At 54.4% G+C, this 22,429-nt stretch overlaps 1 protein-coding gene across 4 annotated transcripts in view; it reads left to right on the plus strand.

Moving 5' to 3' along the window:
• The window catches only part of TRAPPC9 (trafficking protein particle complex 9), a 575,975-nt gene that overhangs the window by 435,067 nt on the left and 118,479 nt on the right, over positions 1–22,429 (plus strand). For all 4 annotated transcript variants that reach the window (XM_032592000.1, XM_032592002.1, XM_032592001.1 and 1 more), the window contains 2 exons: positions 1,582–1,735; positions 20,294–20,384. In XM_032592000.1, coding sequence (XP_032447891.1) covers positions 1,582–1,735; positions 20,294–20,384 — 245 coding nt within the window. The remainder of the gene's footprint in view (positions 1–1,581; positions 1,736–20,293; positions 20,385–22,429) is intronic.

A 22,429-nucleotide genomic window follows, 5' to 3' on the forward strand; every position in this document is an offset into this window, starting at 1 on the left:
TGTGTGCACAGGAGTCTCTCATTCTTTGGGGGTCTCCAAGCCTCAGACATCTCCTGGCCAAAGGCCATCCATTTGCTGACACCCCAGTAGTTTTCGCTAAGCTGTTAAGGTTCTTGGGGTTGAATCTTAGGTGTGTACACCCCGAACAGAGTAGCAACTCTTGTCTCTTGGTTGTCCCACGGAATAGCCCCGAGGGTCGCTTAGATCATACTGGGTTGGGCTGAATGTTTGGGCCACACCAGAGTCTGGGATGACACACTCACTTTTATCCTTTGAGTGACTCTGTCAACTTTCGGTTGAGCCAGAACGTCGGGGGCCTCACATAAAGAAAACCCCTTCCTCCCCTTCTCCTTCCGTCTATCCACGTAACACGCCTTTACTGAGCACCTCCTGTATGCCTGATTCTGTGCTAAGAGGCAGGGTTGCAAGCATCAGTGAGACACAGCCTCTGCTGGCATGAAGGTCACGGTCGGGAGCTGAGGCAGCCTGCAAGCAGCCGATTAGAGCGCCCACACCTGTGTGCTATGTGGCGTCTATGTGTCAGGTGCTGTAGGGTCTGGGGGTGTAGCAGAAGGGCACAGGTGCAGAGGTCAGGCAGGAGGTGAACGCCGGCCCAGGCTGTCTGGGAACGTGCTTAGTTCACGTGTTCGTTTATGCGGGGAATTGTTGGCCGAGTTGCTGTGGCGTGCCAGGCATTATCCAGGCCTGGGAGACTGGGGGAGCAAGACCACACAGACCTCCGTCCTCAGGGAGCTGAATTCCAGTAGAGCTGTTGGACAGCAAAGCCCACACATTCGTGTCTACAGCTCGTGGGAAAGGCTGTGGCAGAATGGATGCTGCCATGGAGGGGAGGCCAGGGGGGGAGAAAGGAGGATGCTGTGGGGGAGGTGCCCACAACACCTTCCTTAAGCTCAGACCTCGAGAGTGTGGGGCTCCCGCCACACGTGGGGCAGGAGAAGAAGCACTAAGGCTAAGGCAGAAAGAAAGAGCCTGGTGTGTTCTAGAAACTTCCAGAAGGTGGAGAGGGCTGGACACAGCAGGCAGGGAGGCTTTGTGGAGGATGTGACCGTTGAGCAGAAACCCGAAGGGGTGGGTGTCACAAGACAAGGTCCTGGGTGCAGGGGCCAGAAGGGGATCGGCGGGGTGTAGCTGGCCAGGCCTGGTGTGTGTGAGCAAGTCCTGTGGCTGAAGGTGAAATGGGAATTGATGGGCAGGGCTCTGATGAGGAGGCTTTTGGGGCCCCCAGGGCTAAATAATTGCTAGTCCTCTCTGATTTTCCACATGGGGTCCCGTCTGCTTTGTCCTGTTCCAGAAATTACATTTCCTTCGGGGTATGTGAGTCTTCTCTGAGGTTGGGCTCTCTGACTGTGTCTTCAGCTCTAAACTGCGTGTTGAACCAGCTCTGAAGCCACTGCTACCCTGGGAGTCTATTATTTCATTTTCTTGGAATGAATCCATTATGAATTACTAACGATAATGATTCATTATACCGTCTCACGCTGGCATGTGCTGATTCTCCAACAGCCAGCAGAAGATACTGCCCTGCTGATTAATCCTCTGCTTTTTCCCTCCTTCTCTTAGAATGGCCATTCAAGTGGACAAGTTCAGCTTCGAGAGTTTCCCAGAATCCCCTGGGGAGAAGGGACAGCTTGCAAATCCAAAGCAGCTGGAGGAGGAGAGGCAGGAGGCCCGCGGCTTGGAGATCGACAGCAAGCTGGACGTCCACTGGAGAATCATATCCTTTTCACGGTGGCCGCCCTGGCACCGGGCACACCCTGCTTGGGGGCTCTGCCCTCTGGGAAGGACCCCCGAGGGGCTTCACCGTGGAGCTGTAGACAAAGGGTGTGTCAAGGAGACACGGACCAAGGTTGTCCTTTCTTAGCCTCTTCCCACTCCCAGGGCCCCACCAACGAGGTATCAGATCAGGGTGAGGAAAGGCCACTTCCCTGGAACGTCTCAAATCACATGTTTCTTGCCAGTGTTGATGTTTGTGTTAGTGACACGTTCTCATGCCTACCTGTCAATGCTGGGCTCCAGGCTTCACAGACTGTCCACTCCTCCCGGTCAGTTGTCTGGGAGACTGAAATCGCACTGCACGGCTTACGAGGCATGAGAACCCTGAGGGGTTTCACAGGGGCAGTGCTGCACGAGAGCGCCTAGGGCAGTCCCCGGCCCTGCTGCAAACTTGGGACGTGCCTGGCTCACAGCAGGTGCTCCGTTCCACGAGCGAGCACGTGATGAGAGGATCCCAGGCGCACTTGTGTGAGTGTTCGACCGTCTTCCAGAGCACCTGCTTTGGGCTGGGTATTCAGCGAGACGCTTAGGCTGAGACGGCGAGAGAGGCCTCAGTGTTTCTTCATGGCCCTGCGGGGTGTGGCTCGCCAACTGGGGACGACATGCACTTGAGGCGCAGGGCAGAGCATCACACCACGTCTGTGAGGTTCAGGGGTGGAAGCTGTGGGCATGGGGCCCTTGGAGAAGGCTTGACACAAGGGGAGACGTTAGAGTGGCTTTTGTAGGGTGAGTAGAAGTTTCTTCGAGGGGTGAGGGTAGGGGATGGCCCAGCGGTCCCAGTGTGTAGGAGGATGGGTCACTCAGAGTGTTGCCCAGGAAGAGGCGATTCCGAGGTGGTTGTCTTAGTTGTCTGACTCACATATGTGCTGTGTGGTCTCAGATCATTCTAGACCATCTCCCTGGATTCTGGAAAGATCCTCAGTCTGCAGGTGGCCGTCTCCAAGAGTTGAGACACATTGCTTTGTGCCCACTAAAGAGGGTCTGGAGCTGGTAGACCCTGTCCCCAAGGAGCTGGGACAAAATAAGCCCTTCACATGTAAACCGGAGGCTTCGGGAATAAGACATTAAACCCAAGTCCCTGGGGACTCAGAATCTCAGTGGCACATCACAGAGTTAAGGTGTTTGCCTTTGTACAGAAGGAGGTGAAAAGGAGGAATGATTGGAGTCCTCCCTGTCTCGGGGCCCAGCCAGTGCCTGCTGGTGACAGAGCCCAGAAGGCCGCGGCATTCCTCCCGCGCACCAGGCCGTCTCCTTTACCCCCTCCGTCTCTGACGCGTGCTCTCGCACCCCTGGGGAGAGGTTGGCTGGGTCGCCTGTGAGTCCATCCAGGACGTGGTGAAGCCGGCTGCCCGGTGGGGTTGCCTGTCCTCAGGGAAGATCGAGGAAACAACCCCGCCCCCCCCCCCCCCGTCCTGTTGGGGGACAGCAGAAGGCACAGAGCTCTCCTGTCCTGGTATCTGTGGTTGTGATGCTGATGCTGGGGTGGGGGGTTTGGGGTGGAGAGGCTCTGTAACCTCTAGATGTGCACGTCCCCATGTGAGGCAGGACATGCCCTGCTCCCAGGCCTCTGGGCTTCATGCGGGGAGCTTCTCTCAGACCAGGAGTCCTGGCTGCGAACGAGTCCGCCTCTGGCCCATGGAGGGAAGGGCGGTGTGTGTGGGGGGCCTGGCAGGAAGACATCTGTCTCCCGAGTGTCTCATTCTGGGTGAAGATAGAAGCACGAAGCCTCGGAATGGAGGGGGGGTGGTTTGCACCCCTGCTGTTAGGGCTACGGTAGCACCTGCTGATGACGCACCTGCCACTTCCCAGGTGCACCCCTGGGCTGGCCCAGGTCGTTCTCCATGGTTTCAAGTCCAAGGGGGGCTCCGCCGCCCTGTCTTAGATATGACAACCTCTCCAGCTCACACACAGGAAGAAGGGGAGCGGGCGCTTACCAGAAGCCCATCAGTCGCCCTGCAAGCCAGCGGCCCTTGGCCAGGATGCGGTGCCTTCTAGTGGGATAATGCTGACCATCAAAATGCTTATATTTTGATAACACCGACCAGAAACATGCTGAAAATGTCTTTGGTTTCTCTCCTTTTAGTTTTGCCTCCTTTAAGAGGTTGATATCCCCATTTTCTGTATTTGCTTAATAATTCATGCAACAAATATTTATTGAATGTCTACCATGTGCCAGGTACATCTGTCTCCTAGATGTACTGACTGGGAGTTTTTGAGAGACCGTCCCTACAGGCGGATTCCATGAAAGAGAATGAACAGTAGGACACCTCTCTCTCTCTCTCTCTCTCTCTCTCTCTCTCTCTCTCATATCTGGTAATGACATCTGGCATGGGATGAATCGCACAATTCTGCTGTTGTCAACCTGGATTCAAGCAGATGGAAAGACCAAAGATTGAATTGGCTAATACTCTTATTATGCATTTTAGTGATATTTTCCTCAATATTTAGACTTTATGCCAAGATTTGAGCCTAATTTGACACTCCTCTAAGGAGTAATAACAGTGGCCCACATGTAGCATGTAGGGCTAGCTCGACCTGTTTCCGTGGAGATGGTGGACCTCTGGACCCGTCAGCATCGCATCTGTAATGACCAAATAAGCAGTTGGGCACACCAGGGATTCCAGCTCCAGCGTTTACCTGCTTAACGAGCTGTACGTTTTGCTGCGCTTGAGTGCTGGGGCCCTAGAGATGCCCCAGTCTAAGGGGCTGAGCAGACCCAGAGATGGGCTCTTACAGCGCAGCCTGGAAGGGCTGAGACAGGAGCCTTCCTGTGTGAGGGCTGGCACATTCCAGAGTCTGAAAGCAGCAGGGACCTATGTCATTCCCTGTGACCAGTAATACAGCAGGCAGACCAGAGAGGTGGCAGGGTCTAGGGGCCTCCTGCGCTGTGCCTGGAGTTGGGCCTTCCTCTCTGCCTCCCCCCCTCCCCCTCCCTGCCATACTCAAAAATCTGTTAGGAAGTTCTTTCTCCTGCATGACCCATTCCTCATCACCAACCTTTGCTGGTAATTGTTTTGATTCATTTTTTTTTTAATTTTAGAGTGCAAGTGAACTGGGGGGGGGGGGGGGGGAGCAGAGGCGGAGAGAAAGAATCCCAAGCAGGCTCCATGCTCAGCACAGAGCCCATTGTGGGGCTCAATCCTGGGACCCTGGGATCATGACCAGAGCCAGAACCAAGAGTCGGACACTCAACCGACTGAGCCACCCAGGCTCCCCAGCCTGGTAATTTTTAAAGGGACTTTTCCTCTTTCTCAAGAGGAACTCGCGTCCATGTAATGACTGTGCGGTTTCCCAGGGGGGTGGGAGAGCAGCCTGCACAGGCAGCATCTGGCCTGGAGAGCTGGGCTCGTGTGGCAGACATTGATACTTCATCGATGCAATACACCCTTACTTTCAACTCCTTTGCGCAATCTCCTTTCCACCTTCTTACCTGCTGGCTACCACTCCTGGGCAATCTTTACTGAACTTTGGAAACCTTGATATAGCCAAGTTTGTTGGTAGCAGATAACAGCCTCCCACACATAACCCAGAAGGTACCTGTTTGGCTTTGGGATGGGACCAAAGATGCCGCACTGTTGGGGCTGGAGCCCAGGGTCAGGGGCCCAGCTCTGCCGTTTCCAGTGTCCCCACGGAGAGGCTGTGGCCCAAGGGGCCCTTGTCCTTGTCTGTTCAGGTGAGAACACTTGTTCAATTAGCTGTTAGGCTTAGTTCTAATAATCCTATTGCCCTTTTGATCATCTCCCAGGTATCAACCAAGATATTAGCGTTTTCTTCTAACCCCGAACCTGCAAAACAGATAGTACTCTGGTTTTCAAAATAAATGCATCTTGGAAGTTAAGTAACTGACCTGAGAGCAACACAGCTGGCCAGACAGCCAGGATCCTAAAACCTGTGTGATTTTCTTACTGGCTACTTGAAGTGAGGCTCACTGTCCAGGTGTAAGCCTAGTTTCTAACGCTGGGAGGTGTCCACACTGTGGGCCCCCTCTCCTGCTGCCAGAACCACCCTGCTCCTGGGACCTGGCCTCACAGGAGGACCATCCTGCACACAAGTCCGTGGGCCAGGCCTTGCCCACGTCCTCACTTCCGCCTGTGATGGGACCTGCCACAAGGGTCCGGGATTGTCGTTCTGAGAGTCCCCCGGAGTAGCCGGTTCTGGGGCGTTTGGAGATCGGCTGTGTCTGTTTTCACTTTGCATTTGTAATTCAGGAGAGGAGAGTGTCCGTCAGTGTCTCATCCTTTGATGATGAGTTTTCCTCATCCTTTGTGGCTGACCTTGCACTTCCAGTCTCCCGAGGAGCCTGGTCCATCACTGACCTCGCCTATCTCGCGCGGCTGGAGCCGCCCCTTCTGCTGGACTCCAGCAGCGCTCTGTGCCTAGGTCTCGTTTGCTACAGGCCTTGCAAAGTGCAGGGAGGTTTATTTTTCCCAAAGTTCACGTCTCCTGTGCCCAGGCGTGCTGTCCTTGAAGCCACATCGCGGCCTTTCCTTTAGCAGCTGTTGACTGGTGGCCCGCTGTGTGCTGGGCTTGCGCTCGGCACCAGGGACCTCCGTGATGAGCGAGACCAGGTGTGGACCCTGACCCGACAGAGCCACGTGTCCTCCCCGGCACGTAGGTGTTAAAACCCGTGGCGAATGAACAGCTTCCATCTCATTGATGCTGCAGACTGCATGGTTACCAGCCTTGCTGTGCTGTGCCCACTGCTGTGGCGTGTGTGAAGGGAGTTTCCACGCACGGGGTGAGTCATCTCTGAAGCCTGGCTCCTTTTCCAGAGGGCAGCCGTGCACGGACGATCTGTGGTGGAAACAGACGAAGGATGAGCCTGGAGTGCTCTCACCTTCTCCTTTTCCCGGTTTCGTTGCAAATGTCCCTCCAAGGAGCATTTCAGGGGTCGGTGGGATACTTGCTGACGCGTCGGAATCCGACCCCGTGTAGGTTTCATGACAAGAGCCAGGTGCACCGGCTCCGGTGACCTGGGCCATCTGGGCAGCGTCTCCACCAGGTGGCCTGACAAACACGCGTCTCCTCCGTGCTGTCTGGAGACCGTTTGTCACCATCTGGCTGCTTTGTGGGCCAGGTAGAGGCTCAAGGAGCCCACTGCAGCCCGGGTTTCAGATGCCTGGGGATTCGCATCCCAGCGCGGGAGATGGAGAATCCTCGCAGCCTGCCGGGGTCACGTGAACCTAAGTAACCAGAACGTGGCAGGACACGGAGCAGTGCGGCTGTTCTGAGCGTGGGGTCGTGCGTGGGCCCAGGAGCCCCAGCCTGTGCGTTGCTAGGCAGTGTCTGCATCTGGCCTTGCCAACACCAGTCGCCCTCTGCAAACCCAGGAAGCTCCACGGGCTGTGACATTTGTGACTGGTTTTTGCTAGGCTTGACAAGCAGAAGCCTACAAGACTATAGGCACAGTGTCCTCAGTTCAGTTGGTCTTGACCAGGACAGCCGGCCTGGAACACAGCTATGCCTGGCTTCTCAGTTTTCCAGACTGCACTCTTCTCGTGAAGGGGAATCTGCCTTCAGCTGACTCCTCCTCCCTTCAAGGCGAGGCCTAGATGGAGCCGTGTGTGTTTTTTGGGGGGGGGGGGGGGGGTTGCCCTTTACTCTTCACTCTCGCCACCTGGCTTGTGGCTTATTCTCCAAGATGCTGCTTCGTGGGGCTGTGTCTTCGCACCCCCTGAGAAAAATCAAATGTCTTAAAACAAGATTCCTTTAAAACCCAGTACGCTGCGCTCTCCTAGTAGTCCTGTGCGGAGAAGCGGTTTAATCTAGATGAATTTAGTACAAATAGCTCCTGTCGTCAGTACAGCTGGCTGCTTGATCATCTTAAGTGCAGTACAGGGTTGCCTTCTGTGTCTGCCATCAGGGAGGTTAGCTTCTCCAGCTGCTGGTAATCACTGGGCTCAGAGGTCTTTGATCTCACAGAGGAGCCTCGCCAGCCCGGGAGAAGGTTCCGCCGACCACCGGTGCGGTGCCGTGGCCCAGGCTCTTTGGCCTGCGGTGCGCAGAGGGAGGAAGGTGAGGACAACGCGGGTTTGATTGCTGCCTCCCCCAATCCAGACACGGTAGCCAGTTACTTTGAAAAGAATCAAGGTTTGGCACCCAGCATAGATTTCAAATTTGGCTCGTGAGAGTGAAGAAGGGCTTCCCCAGATGCAAAGCACTGTTTCAGATCTGTGTGTGATGCGTGTGCACCATGGTGTGTGTGTGGGGTGGGGGGTGGGGTGGGGGTGGGGCGTATGGTGTGTGCCTGTCGCAGACGATGTGTGTGTGTAAACATCACCCAAATCGATATGCACAGTGTGTATGGGTGCAAGCCTGCTCCTTCCTCTGTCCTTTGGGTGTGACAGTCACTGTGAGCGCTAATGCCCATATAACACCTGCCAGGTGCCGGGCACTGTTCTGAGTGGTTTATTTGGATTGACTCACTTGCTTTTCACTAAAACCCTAGGAAGTAGTTTTATGCACGTCCCACAGGTGAGGACACTGACTTGTTCCAGGTCGCCAGGTACTGAGTGGCAGAGCTGGGATTCGTCCCCAGTCGTCTGGCTTCAGAGTCTGTGCTCTTGGCTCCAGGCTGGGGACAGCAGAAGAGCATCTGGTCACTGCCAAGGTCTCCGCGTCACCCCCATTTTCCAGATGAGGCCGAGTGAGGCTGCAGTGCTCCTTGGGCACCCTGCTGCTTGGTACTGTACCCACCCCGCACAGAGTCCTCCTCCATTTCACCTGCTCCACCCACAGCCCCACAAGACGTGCAGAGATGAGCCACTGCAGACTACCCCTTGGCAGCTCACCATGCTGCATGGCATTTTGCGTCCAGTTGGGCCTCTGACACCAGGGAGCTGAGCCGAGATGCGGGCACCTCTACTGAGAGGAGAACAGCCCACATCAGCATTCTCAAAGTTCACGAGGCAGATTAGAAAACACGGTCACGGGAAAGAGGCTCAGTAATCACTTAAAGCAGCCTTTCCATTAGTGTAATTTCTATTTATGACAATCTGCTAATTTATTTGAGCTGAAGTGGGCCTGGTCTAAGTCCTTGCACCTCTAGTTCTTCCAGATCTGGCACGTGGGGTGCAGACGCCCATCTTCCTGGGGGTCACCTGAGGTACAGCCCCACCCCTTCTGAGAGCACCCTCTCTGGGACACTCACCTAGAAGCCAACTTGGAAGTGACTGTCAGTTGCTCTCGTGTGATGGGTTTCCAGCTTTTGCTCAGAAGGCTGCGGGTAAGAACTAAGAGTTCTGATCCTGGCACTGCTTTCTCCTGTGAGAGGCAAGGCCATTAGAACTCAGGCCTGTGGGCTCAGAGGAGAGCCTGGTGACCCACTGGGCTCCAGGTTCCCCCAGGGAATAGTTGGTTGAGCAATCACTTTTTTCTGTAACAGAACACCAATTCATGGTAAACTTGAGTCACACGAATAAAGACAAGACCTCAAAAAACTGCTCAGTGTTTTCAAATTGTAGTACATTCCCAAGTATTTCACTGCTAATGGTCTAGCAGAAGATGAGAGGGAAGGTATTTTATTAACTTCCTGCATTTTCCTTGCATCTAGCTGCTTTTCAAAGATTTGGAAGCAAACATTCATGGTTCTCAAGACACATAGGATATTAACTGAGTATGCACGGAGAATGTTGTAAATAAAAAGACTGTGCCCACATCTTAAGTTTAATTAATAATGGTGAGCAATAATAATATATAATCCTTACACAACAGACTGAACTCCTTAAAAGTAGGAAGACTCTCGTCTTGGTTAGCCTTCTGTCCACGACAGCTAGCACAGTACACGGAGTAGGTATTAACAAGTACTTGGTATGAATCACAGTGCACACGCTGCAGTGGTGGAGGCACACGGGGACAAATGCACGTGACCAGTTCAGGAAAGATACTCCAGGGTTCAGCCACCACAGCCAGCGGGGGAGGAAGGGCTGGCTTCCAGGCTGGGCATGGGTCAGAGAGGACGTCGCAGGTGAAGTGGAGTTTAAGCTCCAGAGACTGGGGTGTGCTCACTAGAAAGACTGAAGAGGGTTCCAGGCAGGGAGAGGACGCGAGTCAAGGCACCAAGGCAGGAGGCAGCACCATCTGTTGTAAGAAGTACTGGTAGTTTGATGTGGCTGGTACATGTTCTCGGGAGTGAGATGTGCAAAACGGGGTGGGGGGGGGGGAGGTCACGGAAAAACCCATGGGGAACTTGCATAAACTTCTAGGGAGTCGGATTTTATCCCACGAGCAGCAAGTAGCCACAGCAGGATTTTGGGCCAGGGAGCATTGTCATGAGACTCCCTTTAGGAAGATGGCTCTGGTGCTTCTCACCCCACTGCTCTCTGGGCATGGTGTCTCCAGGACGTGTTTGTTTTTGTATCGTGCGATTGCACTGCCTTCTTTTGGGAATTTGGTGCAAGAACCTGCAAAGATGTACAGGGCGGTGCAGGTCTGTCTCTGCTGTCTCGTGTTCTTGGTGAAGCTCTCACAGGGTGTCGAGTTAACATATGGAGGATCACTGCTAGGACTGGGGTTCCTGTTGGGCTACAGACACCTGACATCCATTTCTGCTCTAAAATGTTAGGCGGAGGGGCGCCTGGGTGGCTCAGACGGTTAAGCGTCTGACTCCTGATTTCAGTCCAGGTCATGATCTCATGGTTCATGGGATTGAGCCCCACACCTGGCTGTGTGCTGACAGTGTGGAGCCTGCTTGGGATTCTCTGTCTACCTCTCCCCCTCCCCCGCTCACACACTTGCACATGCTTTCACACACACACACACACGCTAGCTAGCTAGCTAGCTAGGTAAAATGCTACAGAGGAAAACCAGAATAATGGCAGCACTCTGAGCCTTGAGTGTGGAAAAGGAATATAGAATGAGGTCTCTCTGAGCATGGGGGTCACTCATTATGTTTGTGTATCTTCTGTAAGCATATGTCTCCTCTCTGCTGCACAGCTCTCGCATGGGGTGGGCATGAAGCTCAGACATGTCCTCACCATGGTGTCCTTCAGGGTGCTGTGTCATCATGGACTGCACACTCAAGGGTCTAGGTACCCAGTAGGTGCTCAGTAAATGGTCACTGACCCAAGCTTGCGCAGGTAGCGACGTGATGATAAACTGTGGCCCAGCAGAGATGATACCTTAAAGCTACCAGTACAATTCCTTCTACGTTATTCCTGGAAAAACTTACTTAGTTGACTTTTACTGCCTCTCAACTCCATAGGTCTGAATTAGGGACTTAGAGGCAGGAAACCTGGTCTTTGCCCCCAGGGTGCTCACCCTGGCTTAGTTGGGGAATCAGTTATGGCAACAGATGTCTGGAGCCTGGGTAACCAGTGCTACAGTGGGAATTAGGTGGGAGCCCAGAGCTTAGGGATGGCCTGCTAGGTTCGTGTTGGTACTCATCATTGGCCAGTTTGGGGCTGTTCTTGCCATTCAGGAAGCATCATCTCTCCTCCTCCTCCCCCAGCCCTAAACCTTCCAGAAGGGGACCTCACTTAACACATGCCTTACAGTGCTAGAACTGGGTACCACACTGTCTCATCTGTGAGACATACCCACGCCCTGTGGGCTTGAGCCAATATTGCTGGACACATCTGGGTGCCCACTACCTTTAGGCCCTACCCCAGGACTTCATGGATCACCTCACGGGAGGAAGAGTGAGCCATTTAGGGTTCAAGAGACTCTTGACCTCAACAAGGTGCCTTCTGGGGCCCCATGGCATCTTGAGTCTGTTGCTTTGAAGATGTCTTGAAGGTGAGATCCTGACCCATTCCATCTGCTACACGGTGGACTTACGACACATCTCCCTGGAAACATGTGGCATGTGTGAAGAAAGTCTAGCAGGGAATGAGCAGTGCACTTGGAATCAACTGCATGTGAACCTCACACTCTTCTTGGCTATGTGGCTTTGGAGAAGTTTCTTAGTATCCTCGAAGAGGTTTCATCAATCTGACATTGTTGTAAGGACTGTATGAGATGATTTGTAGGTAACTAACACATAATACGTGCTCAGGGAAAAGAGGCAGGCATTTATTGAGCACCTACGGTGTGCCAGACACAGTGCTGGTGACCAGAGACAACACCTACTCTCCTGGGGCTTACGACCACAAGCAGTCCTCTGAATTCAGCTAAGCAGTTGGGAAGGTATGGCTGCCTGCTTATTGACCTTGCTAGTTTGGGGAGGGGAGGGCAGAAGTTCATGCTGAGCAAGGTCCAGCACCAGACCCTGGGCTCATGGATCACCACCTTTCAAGGGTTTGTGACCAGTAGGAGTGAGCCAACAGCAGTGACTCTAGGTAACTCAGCAGTGTTTTTGAGGCAGAAATGGCAAGCATGGAGGGCACCATAAAGGACATTTGGCATTTCTTGCTGGGAGTTAGATACTGCCTTTGGGGACCCCAGAGGCAGAATGTGGGTTGTGCTAACCAGAGCTGGGAGCTTGTGTGTTCTCCTGGTTCAGGCACACAGATTGTTGATCATTATATGTGGGTGTGGTTTAGGAGACCCACAAAGCCTGGGTCCATGCCAACAGGGGCTCCACAGTCCTGCTGCGGCATCGCATCCTTGACCTCCTAAGGGACAGGAGCAGGATCTCAGGACAAAGACATGCAGACTGCTTGGAGATGTGATTGCTGTGTCCTGGGTGTCCAGAAAGGGTTTTAAAGGCAGGGAGCATTTTCAGCACCACGGAGAGTTCCCCGCATGGCCAGCTCCACCACCCCCCGCAGCCTCGGGGCTCTGGCTTGACCCAGCCCTGTGCACAGAAAGATCCTTGTCTGTCCGGTGTGGAGGTTGTGGGTCCACACCGAGGGTACCGTGAAGAATTGATCCAGTGTTTACCGGAAGCTGTCAGAAAGTGGGGTCCCGATTGGGGGCTGCAGGGTCAGACTACCTGGATCCTGCCGCCGCCTCACGGCTGTGTCACCTTTCTTGCTCTCACCTTGTGCCCAAGTTGAAAAGAATTTTTTGAAATAGAAATAGCTCCTACCTTACACCCATCGGGTTCTGAAGTCTTAAAGATAGCATTAAATTGCAACGATACGTATCACTTCCTTACCAAAGGGCCTTTCTCATGGGAAGCACTTTGGAAACGTTCTTTCTAACAGAAATGATGACAGGGATTAGAATCACCATCATCATTTAGTGACCGCTTCCACCTCCACCCTCACTACGGCCACGTTGCGGTCTTGCGTGTACTAGCAGGTGATGAGGGCAGCTGCATGACTGACTGGTCAGCCAGCTTTGCATTTGGGTCCAGGCTCAGACAGCAGATTGTTTTTTGGTGGCTTATGGGGCTGAAAGGGAGGGGCGTGCATACAGGTAATTAGCTTTATTAGCTCAGCTGTATAATTTTATGGCTCATGTCCGAAAGCAAATTAATACAGAAATATGCTATTGGAATGGTTTCCAGAGCCCCAGTGCCATTTGGCAACTTTGTAACTACTCACACACTAACTTGCTCCTCTGATAATCATTTCAAAACTCCTCATCCTGGCCCTGTCCAGTAGGCACGATTTCTACGTTTCAAGCACTGTGGTGAGATCTGCCTCGAAAGTCTGGCATATTTTTTTTTTCCCAAGAGGAAGTAATATACCATGTTCTGAAGTCTTAATCTGATACCCCTGGAGGGAATCAGGAAAGAAAGAAACATGAAAATGTGCATGTTAAACCCAAATCCGCTGACAACCTGCATGCTGAGCCCCTCTCCCTTCTGACTGGGATGAGGCGTGTTGACTTCAGCTGCTCCCGGTGTTGTTTCATAATGTTATCAGCAGAACTGTATTGTTGACTTTTTTTAAAGTGTTGATTTTAAATGTGTAAAAGATGCACGTGGCTCAACACATCTTAAAAAAAGGTGTTGCCATCTTGCCCATCATCCCCACATGCCCGTTTTTCTCCATTCCTTCCACGTATGTCAGAATTTCTCACTGAAACTATAATTGCAAACACATAGACTTTTTTTTTTTTTTACACAAAAGTATTTTGTGTAAAGAATGTTTTGCATCTTGGTTTTTCCACTTAACTGTGCACGCCTTGGAAAACTTTGCATCTTCATAGTAAACTTTCTCCTTTGCCCAATAGCAGAGTGTGACTCTTATGCCTGTACTCCCATAGCTTTGCCATCACGGGGGTTTTCGAACTTTGGAGGTTGGCCCGTCTGGAAGCTGTAATGTCGAACAAGATCTCTTTCCTTTGTGGAGCTGCCATTCTGTGGGAAAGCCCTGGGATGCCTGAGGTGCAAGGATCTCTGGGGGATTCCCTGCTCTGTGCTCCCGGCTTCCAGTTCCTCATCTGCCCTGTGCCAACAGGAACAGCCCCCCCTGGTTGAAGGGAACATGTAGAACGCTTGCCACAGAACCTGCCTCAACAGGAATGCCCCCAACATTTGTTCCCTTCCCCAGCCCCCGTCTTTTGGGATGTATGTCTTTGAGTCTGAGACTTAGAATTCCTCTGGGAGCGTGTTGTATGTTGGGAATTGGTCACCCTTGAGAGTGAATTTCTGTGTGCCTGTGAGGCACGTGGCCCACCAGGTCGCAGCCGAAACCCAAACTGAAAAGCGCGAGGCTGGCTTACCTGGCCGGCGCCACACGTGAAATACCGCTTTCCCTTCATCTCTTTGATTACAGTGAATCACAGAGTGCTGTGCAGGGACATGGTCATGAGCTAGGGAAGGGGGACTTGGTGTTGTCTTTATAAAGAGAAAGTAGCTCTTCACATGGTGGCCGCAAAGGGAGCGAAGGGAAATGTAACTGCTTTTTGCCACTGCCTGGCAAGTCCCTGGGCTCTAGTCCTTCATCAGACTCTGCAGGGGATGTGTTTTCCCAACAGGGAGGTTGTCTCTGGGTAGCACCGGGGCCATGACAGCAGGGAGATGCTGACCCGAGTGAGTGGCAGGATCGGGGCCTAGGGGACCGACTCAGCAGAAGTGATTTATCCCAAGAAGGACCCCACTCTTCGTGACCACCCAGTACCTGCACAGTGGTCTGTGGTTTCACTGGGGGCTGGCATTGGCCCACTCCTGGATCATTCTCTTGGGAGGGAGGTGACCCCTCACCCTGTTTCCCATGGATCTTATTCATTCAGGGATTGGAAAAGAGGAGTCCCAGCATGGGACTGACAGGTGCCATCCCCTCTTAGAGACCCATCCCAGGTGAGAGTCTATTGCCTAAAATCTCTAAGTTCTCTACGAAAAGCTGTTTCCTCGTGTTTCTCCCTGGTGGTGTCATGGCAGCGTGTGCTGCTCTGGCTGATTGACCGACAGGGACGGAGCAGACCAGCCATGTGCTGGCCATGGTCAGGCTTGCAGTGCTGAACGCTGGTCACAGAGGAGTCCACAGAACTGGGCCAGCGTTGCCTGGGAGTGCGTTTGTGTCTACCTCGTGCCTCCTGGAGAGGGAGGTGGGCTCCTATTAGCTGAGAAACCCAGCCACGCTCCCTGTTCGTGCCCTGTGCTGCTGAGTAATGGGCCAGGCCTCATGGCCATTCTGTCACTCACAGCAGGCAAGTTGCCCACCTCTCCGAGGCTCTGTGTCCTCACATTCCGAACTGTTGTAATAGCCACATGTGCCTGGCTGTGCTGAGGGCTCTACCGGGTATCCCACGGTGACGCTGGAGTAATCCTATCAGAGGGTCCTACTTTCCTTGCTCCGGCAGTGAGAACTGGGGGCACCGCACACCAGTGAAAGTTAGCCTCTGATGAAAGCCACCCACTTCTACATGCTGACAGTCACGCAAATGTGCATTCACGCTTTCATTCATTAGGTGATGTCAACATTTATCGAGCTATCACTGGGGCCCAGGCATCGTGCAAGACGCTGGCACTTGAACGATGAAAGACGTGCTCACGGTGCCCCCGGGGAGATAGATGTTGAGGCATCAGTGCCTGTGATCATTGGAGGACAGCCACAAACGGAGCGGCTTTGGAGCGCGCTGCTGTGTTTACGATAACAAACGGGATTCGGGTGTCTGCACCCTGGCCGTGCGGTGTGAGTTAATACATGGAGGAGACACCCCTACTCTCATGCTGTCAGGGTGGCCCCTCCTCCGCGCCTCCCTCTCCTGTGTGGTCACTTTTTGTATTGCTTTCTTCCTGGTGAGGCCCTCGGGCCTCTGCCTCACGGATTCTCAAAGGGAGACTGTCCTGGGAGGTACAACGGTTTCTCCTTCAGCTCTGTGTTGGAGAGAGGCAGCTGGACTGTCAGGACTGTCTTGGGGGCCCTGGTTTCTTCCCATGAGAGCCCCTGGCCCGGGGGGTAATTTCTCTGTGTTCCTTTAGGCACTGCCGAGAGGGCCCAACGTCAGGGTTTCTGTGGGGTGAGGCCTGGGAGGGAGTGAGTGCTGGTGGGGAGCGGAATACCACATGGGTGTTCGTGACTCTACGCTGGTGTGTATACACTGGCTCACGAACCGAACTTTTGACATCCTGGGTCTTACGTTGTTGTCTGCTTTGAGCAGTAAGAACATAGACTCTGGAGTGAGACTATCTGGGCACTAATCGTGGCTGTGTGGCTTTGGGCAAGTGTCCCAACCTCCCTGTGCCTCCATTTCCTCGTGTGCAAAGTTGGCATAGTACTTAGTGGGTGACAGACTTTGAGTCAGTTTGTGTAAGGTGCTTAGACCAGGCCTCAGCCAGAAAGTGATCTTGGCTATTACAGTCTGCACACTCACACCCGTGTGGATCCATAGGGTTAGCTTGGGGTCTGAACGTTTTGCCTGCCCCCCAAAAGCCCACATGCCTGAGGGATTTGGGGAGTCTGAGGAGGCAGCACAGGGCAGCTGGCCCTGCCTGGCCCGTTGCCACTAGACCGTGAGCGCCAAGCGAGAAGAAGGGGCCTGGTGAGCTGTGCTCTGGTCTGGCCGTGGGCATACGCCCGCACGCCCGTCCGTGAGCAAGCACATGAGCACGTCCCCCCCCGCCCCGAGGCGACACTGAAGTAGTGAGGTGCCTGCCCCCTCCTAGGGCGGGTCTTCGCCCCCCTGTGTGGGCCAGGCCCTGCATTCCCCTCTCCAGAGAAGCCCTCCACTCTTCCCTGACCGGAATCACTTCTGTCACATTCCTCACCTGGAGAAGTAAGTTAATACGGCGTCTCCCATGTTAAAATTAGAATATTTGGATCCGTGGGGTGAGAGGAAGAAACACGATCGGTCAGTCATTATCCATGGAAATTAAACACCGTACAGTGTCCCGTTCCTTAAGACAGAGACCTTCCCGGTGAATAAATTTTTAATATTGAGCACTTCTCTTGAGAACATTCAATTTCTGGGAAGGCAGAGTGCGTTGCCATTTACTCAGTGGTTGTTTGCACAGGTAATGCTCCTTGGCTCTGGGGTGGAGAAGGCCCGTTATCTTCAGCTGCTGTGAAAGCAGGTGGTCTAAGCAGCAGGCTGAACCCTCTTCCTCTGGGGGAGCCGGGTGGCCAATCACAGACAACCACAGATATTTTCTGAACCCCACTCTGGACCTAAATGCCCAGTTCTGGGGAGAACAAGTTTCTGGGATCTCAGAGTCCCATGTTGGAGACAAGTTCTCCTCCCAGTCTTAAAGTAGAGAGACCAGACCCTGGGTGGCCTTGGGCCCTCTCCCCATTCAGCCAGGGTCCCCCACTCGGCCTGAGTGAGGCTCAGAGGAGTAACTGAGAGGGGCAACGCCTGCAGGAAGATGTGGGCAGAGAGGGTCCTCCGTTCTGGAGCTTGACTTATCTGGAATGAGTCTCGGTATGAGGCTCCGGCCTGTCTTGGCATGCACCCCCTCCTCCCCCTGTCAGCCTGTCACCAGCTGGGTAAGCCCCCCGGGCTCCCGAGCAGTGGGGGTGGGAGTGCTGAGTGCGGGGTTCCGTCTGGGACGCTGTGTGTCTGTCCTGGCTTGGGCAGGGGGCTGCGCCGGTCACCCCTGAGGAGCAATGCATCCTGGATGCCGGGCTTTCTGCTGTGCAGGTAATGGAGCTGAGGGGCCCTGGCTGCCGCTGGGGGGATGGAAACTGGCAGGACCCTCCCCAGGTGGCTTCCATGCCCCCACACTCTGTGCCAAGAAGTGGGCTCCCCTCACTGGGATGTGGCCTGAGGACGGAAGGACACTGCGCGGTTGTGACACACCCAGGGGCCAGGGCATCCGCGGGGTTGCTCGGGAATGCCACCCCATTGCCACTTTGAGGGAGCAGGAGGGCCAGCGGGGCCTTGGGGTCGGGTGTGTGCACCAACGCTCGCTCCCTCCAAGGACTCCGTTTCCTCTTCTGTTGGAGATAAGTCCCCAGCACCACCATGCTTGCCTTCCTAGAGAGAGAGAGGAGAGAGAGAGCGAGAGGAGAGAGAGGAGAGAGAGAGCGAGAGGAGAGAGAGGAGAGAGAGAGCTGTCCCCACGAGCTTGCTGACTCTGGGGCCTCCGAGACATGGAGACTCACAGTCCTTGGCGCTCTGTGGTTGGCCGCGCACCAGGCACGACGTCGTCAGGGCCCGGGGAGGGGTCTGCGTGGACGGGACATTTATGGCGTGCTCACCGTGGCCCGGACTGCAGTTCCATTTATTCCTCAGGACAGTCCTGTGAAGTTCGTGGGCTGTTACGCCCATTCACAGGTGAGGAAATAGACCCAGGAACGTAGGTAGACTGACCAGTGCGTGTCAGTGGTGGTGCCAGGACTCACAGCCAGGTTGAGGGTATCCAGAACCCACCGTTCTAGGGACAGAGGGGGCAGGTGCCGTTGGCTCGGGCCCCAGTGCCCCCGTGTTTTCCCACATCTGTTGGGGAGCTCAGCTTGGCCGAAAGGAGCCTGCTTTCACGCCTGCCCAGCTGATGTCCGGGCTGGTGTGGTGGGGGCAAGCAGCACGGGTTCCCTGGAGTTTGGGGCCAAGCGTCTGCAGAGGGCACTGGCTAGAGGCAGGCACTGGGCTCAGGGTAGGGAAGTTTCCGGGTCTTGCGGCCTCTGGGCTGCGTGTTGAGGGCTGTGGGCTCCTGTACCACCTGTCGAGGACGTGTAACCATCCTGAGTTTGTTTATTCATCAGACAGAATCCACCGAGCAACTCTAGGGCCTTGTGTAGGTCCCAGGACGAGGGCTGGGCCCTCATGCAGCTGCCGGGCTGGTGTCTAGGCTGAGCACTGGAGAGTGGGCACATCTGGGGCGGGCTGCCACAGGGAGGCCCGAGTGCCTTCAGAGCAGGGACGGGGCTCAGGGAGGGCTTGAGAGTTGAAGGAGGAGGGCAGGGAGAAGCACTTCTAGGAACACAGCACAGCTGCGGGAAGCATGGAGTCCAGAGAGAGCACATGGTGTTTTGGAAGAATTGGAAGAAGTCCTAAATAGCTGAAGAAGGACTTAGGGGCGGAGTGGGAGGCAGGGATCCCGGCGTCACTGCACTGTTCAGCCTGCTCTCCCCGCGGAGTCCTGTTGCCGTGCGCGCTCAGCCCTGCCCTCTCGAGCTTTCCTGGGTGCCCGGCTGGTGTGTCCTCACTGCTCTCAGTGTCCCTGCGCCCAGACGCTCCCACCCAGATGATCACGTGGCCCCCGTGTGCCAGGCCCTTCGGCAGGAAGGACTGGGAGCTCTAGTCTCTGTTCCTCGGGGCCCTGGTGCCTCTGTGCCTCCCCCTGGGCCCTGATCTGCCCTGCCTGCGTGGCTTCGTCCCCACGCAGCTGCCCTCCGTCTTGCTGGGCACGGCCCCCTGTCCCTGTGCTGTCATCTCCACCCAGATGTAAGCCTCCCAGGTTCGAGCTCCTGAGTTATTTCGGCATCCTCCATGCATGTCCACCCATGGTTTGGATTAGAGCCACGATGTGTTTCCTGGGTGCAGTTAACTTGCTAAAAGCAGAAAGAAGAGGGTTTTCTTTTCACTTCCCTAATCAGGGAAGAGTGTCAGGAACTGAATTCTTCCCTTTTGGTTGCAACTTACATTCTGTGGCTTAAATTCACGTAGGAAAAGGGAAAGAGGTTTGCGGATCTGTGTCTGAGCGCCGCGTTGGCTGTTTAATATTAGTGCCCAGGAGACATCTATTTTCTGCCTTCCTAAACCTAATTTCTTCATCCACTGGTACTTGCTGAGAAACCTTGACTTCCTCGATTACGAACTGGCCTAAGTGAGCCATTTGTAATAATATGTGTGATTACATCAAGACGTGTAGCACGACAGACAGGAAACCAGCATGAAGCCAACACGTGTCCAGAAACACATCGGGTTACATTGAACAATGAGCCATAGTTTGCCTCATTAAGGAAAAACACTTCCATTTTCCTTATTTCCGCCAGCGAGAATAGCTGCTGGATCAGAATGATCCCGATGGATTCCCCTTCTTTACACGGCAGAGGCTTTACTTGATGTAGGTTGAGGGGACAGAGGCACTCACCGTGCTTATATGCCTGTTTTCCACCCGCAGGTCACGTCTCAGTGGTTGGTTGGGCCATCACTGGCGAAGAAGGGGGACCTGGATCTGCTGTGGGAGGGTTCCCGTGTGGGAGTCTGTAGAAATTTCCAGAACTCCTCCTCCTGTCCCTGGGGCTCGGCGGGAACAGGTTTTTCCTTGACTGGCTCTCACCCATCTCTGAAGCGCACCGGCGAGGCGAGCGTGGAAGGGCTCCTGAGCCAGCTTGTCCTGGAGCATCTGCAGCTGGCCCCGCTGCAGTGGGGTGAGTACCTGCCGGTCCCCGCCGGGTGAGCGCGGCCCTCCCCGCGCCCGCATCTGCTCCTGCGCGCGGCTGCGTGGGCCAGCTGGCCACGGCGAGGGTGTGTCTTCAGACGTGTCCCGTCAGCACGGACCCGTGAAAGGGTCAGCGCCCTCCAGATACGCGTGTGGCGGTGGACGTCGAGACCCCGTATGGTTCTAGCCGCCGCGGAGTCCGACCTCCTCCGTGGTGGCACTTGGCCTCGTGCGCGTGGCCGCGTCCCCCCTCTGCGTTTGGGTCTTGAGTGATTGGCGTGGCGGACGCGAGCAGGTGTGCAGCCTCCTTGCTCCTACCCTTCTCTGGATGAGCTCTGACGGCTTCGCACGGGGTCAGCCCGGAAGGGTGCCTGTGTGGTCAACACCCTGACTGGGTCCTCGGCCTGTGAGTTCACCTGGAACGATCTATCCAAATGTCTGCTTCCTGTTGCACCAGAAGCCGTTACCCTGGCCTGTGTCTCCCCAAATAGGAGTCAAAACTGCTTTGTTGAGAAACAAACTAAGTGTATTTTTGTTGAAGTGAGAGGCTTCATTATTTTCTGGAAACGGTTTCATTATATAATCTATTTTAGGTCAGATGCGAGCAAGCAGTTTGTGTGTTTTTTTGTTTTTTTTTATACCCCAGATATCGTTGTAATTAGTGTCAAGTCTTTTCTCTGGTTAGTTAAAGTATGATCTCCTCCTTTTGCCTACTAGAAACACATGGGAATTGTCCCAGGGGCTTGAAGAGAAAAACCTTTCTCCTGGCCTTCCCTTCCTCCCCTATCAGTTTGCGAGACCCCCACATGCTGCGGGGGAGGGGGGTCTGTCCTCGCTGCCCGGCTCCCCGCTCCCACAGATGAAGGACGGCGGGAGTCCGTGAGCTGCCGACGTGACAGCAGTGAATGGATGGCCTTTTACACCCAAGGGGCTCCTTGGTGCGTCCAGCCTGAGTGGAAGGAAGGGGGTGTTTCTGCAGAGAATCAGTGTTTGCACCATGGGGGGCTTCCCTCAGCCCACTTTTCCAGGTTGGAATGTCCGATCTCTTGCTTACCTGGACACAGCCAGCTGTTTCCACCAGGTGTGGATAGCTGAGCAGGCTCAGACACCCAGACCGCCCTGCCTCCAGGGCTGGGACAGGCCCAGGAAACCAGCCCTGTGAAACAAAATGAAATCAAAACTTGTGTTAACATATCCTGTCCACCAAAAGAAAGAACTTGGCCAGGGCCCACAGGGTCCCACCGTAGCCACACCCTGCAGTGGGTCCCAGAGGTTCCGGACTCCTTCCAGAGCCCGCCTGGAGGTCCCTGCCTTTGCTTTGGATTCCTTATGGGTGTTTTTCTTTTCTGTTAACACAACTTGGGTCAGCTGTCCTACACGCGTCATTTGCGCAGCAGTAGGTTGGTAGATGACACAGGTGTTAGTTATGTTATCCTGGAGAAGATGTATGGCTTGAAAAAAAAAAATCCTAGGACCTGGAAGGCACTGTGCCAAGCAGTGTCGCTGGGAGGACGTGTGCCGCTTCCTGCATGGGGGCGGCCGGGTGCCACACCTGTCGTGTCCTGGATCATCCCACCAGCCGAGTTCTTATACCCACGGCGTCAACACCCCCAGAAACCGCGCATAATGTCTTCCTGGTCCGAGTGTTGTAATTAATTTGACTGCTACCGTATCTGGCTGTTGCCAGTGAACATCTTCATGCTCAGATTTTTGTCTGGTTTTCTGCCTGGACCAGTTATGTAGTTTCGGAGTTCCTGAGTCAAAAGACGTGAACGTTAAGTCCCTTGAGCCGTTCTGCTAAGTGAATACGTGACTGTTGATGGCGACGTGGACATTGTGGGCACTGGGGTTTCTGAGGCCACTTCCTCTGTGGTGTTGTGAGCACAATTCTGGTGCGGTGGCCCACGAGGGACAGCGGTGGGTTTTGTCCACAGTGGACAGGGTCTTCCTCCCTGGCCGCTGCCCGTGCCAGTGCCCACCCTTCCGTAACCCCGCAGGTTATACCCCCCTCCTCACGGCAGGCTGGCCTGGGGT

Source organism: Lynx canadensis, chromosome F2, assembly GCF_007474595.2.
Source record: "Lynx canadensis isolate LIC74 chromosome F2, mLynCan4.pri.v2, whole genome shotgun sequence".
NCBI lineage: Eukaryota > Metazoa > Chordata > Mammalia > Carnivora > Felidae > Lynx > Lynx canadensis.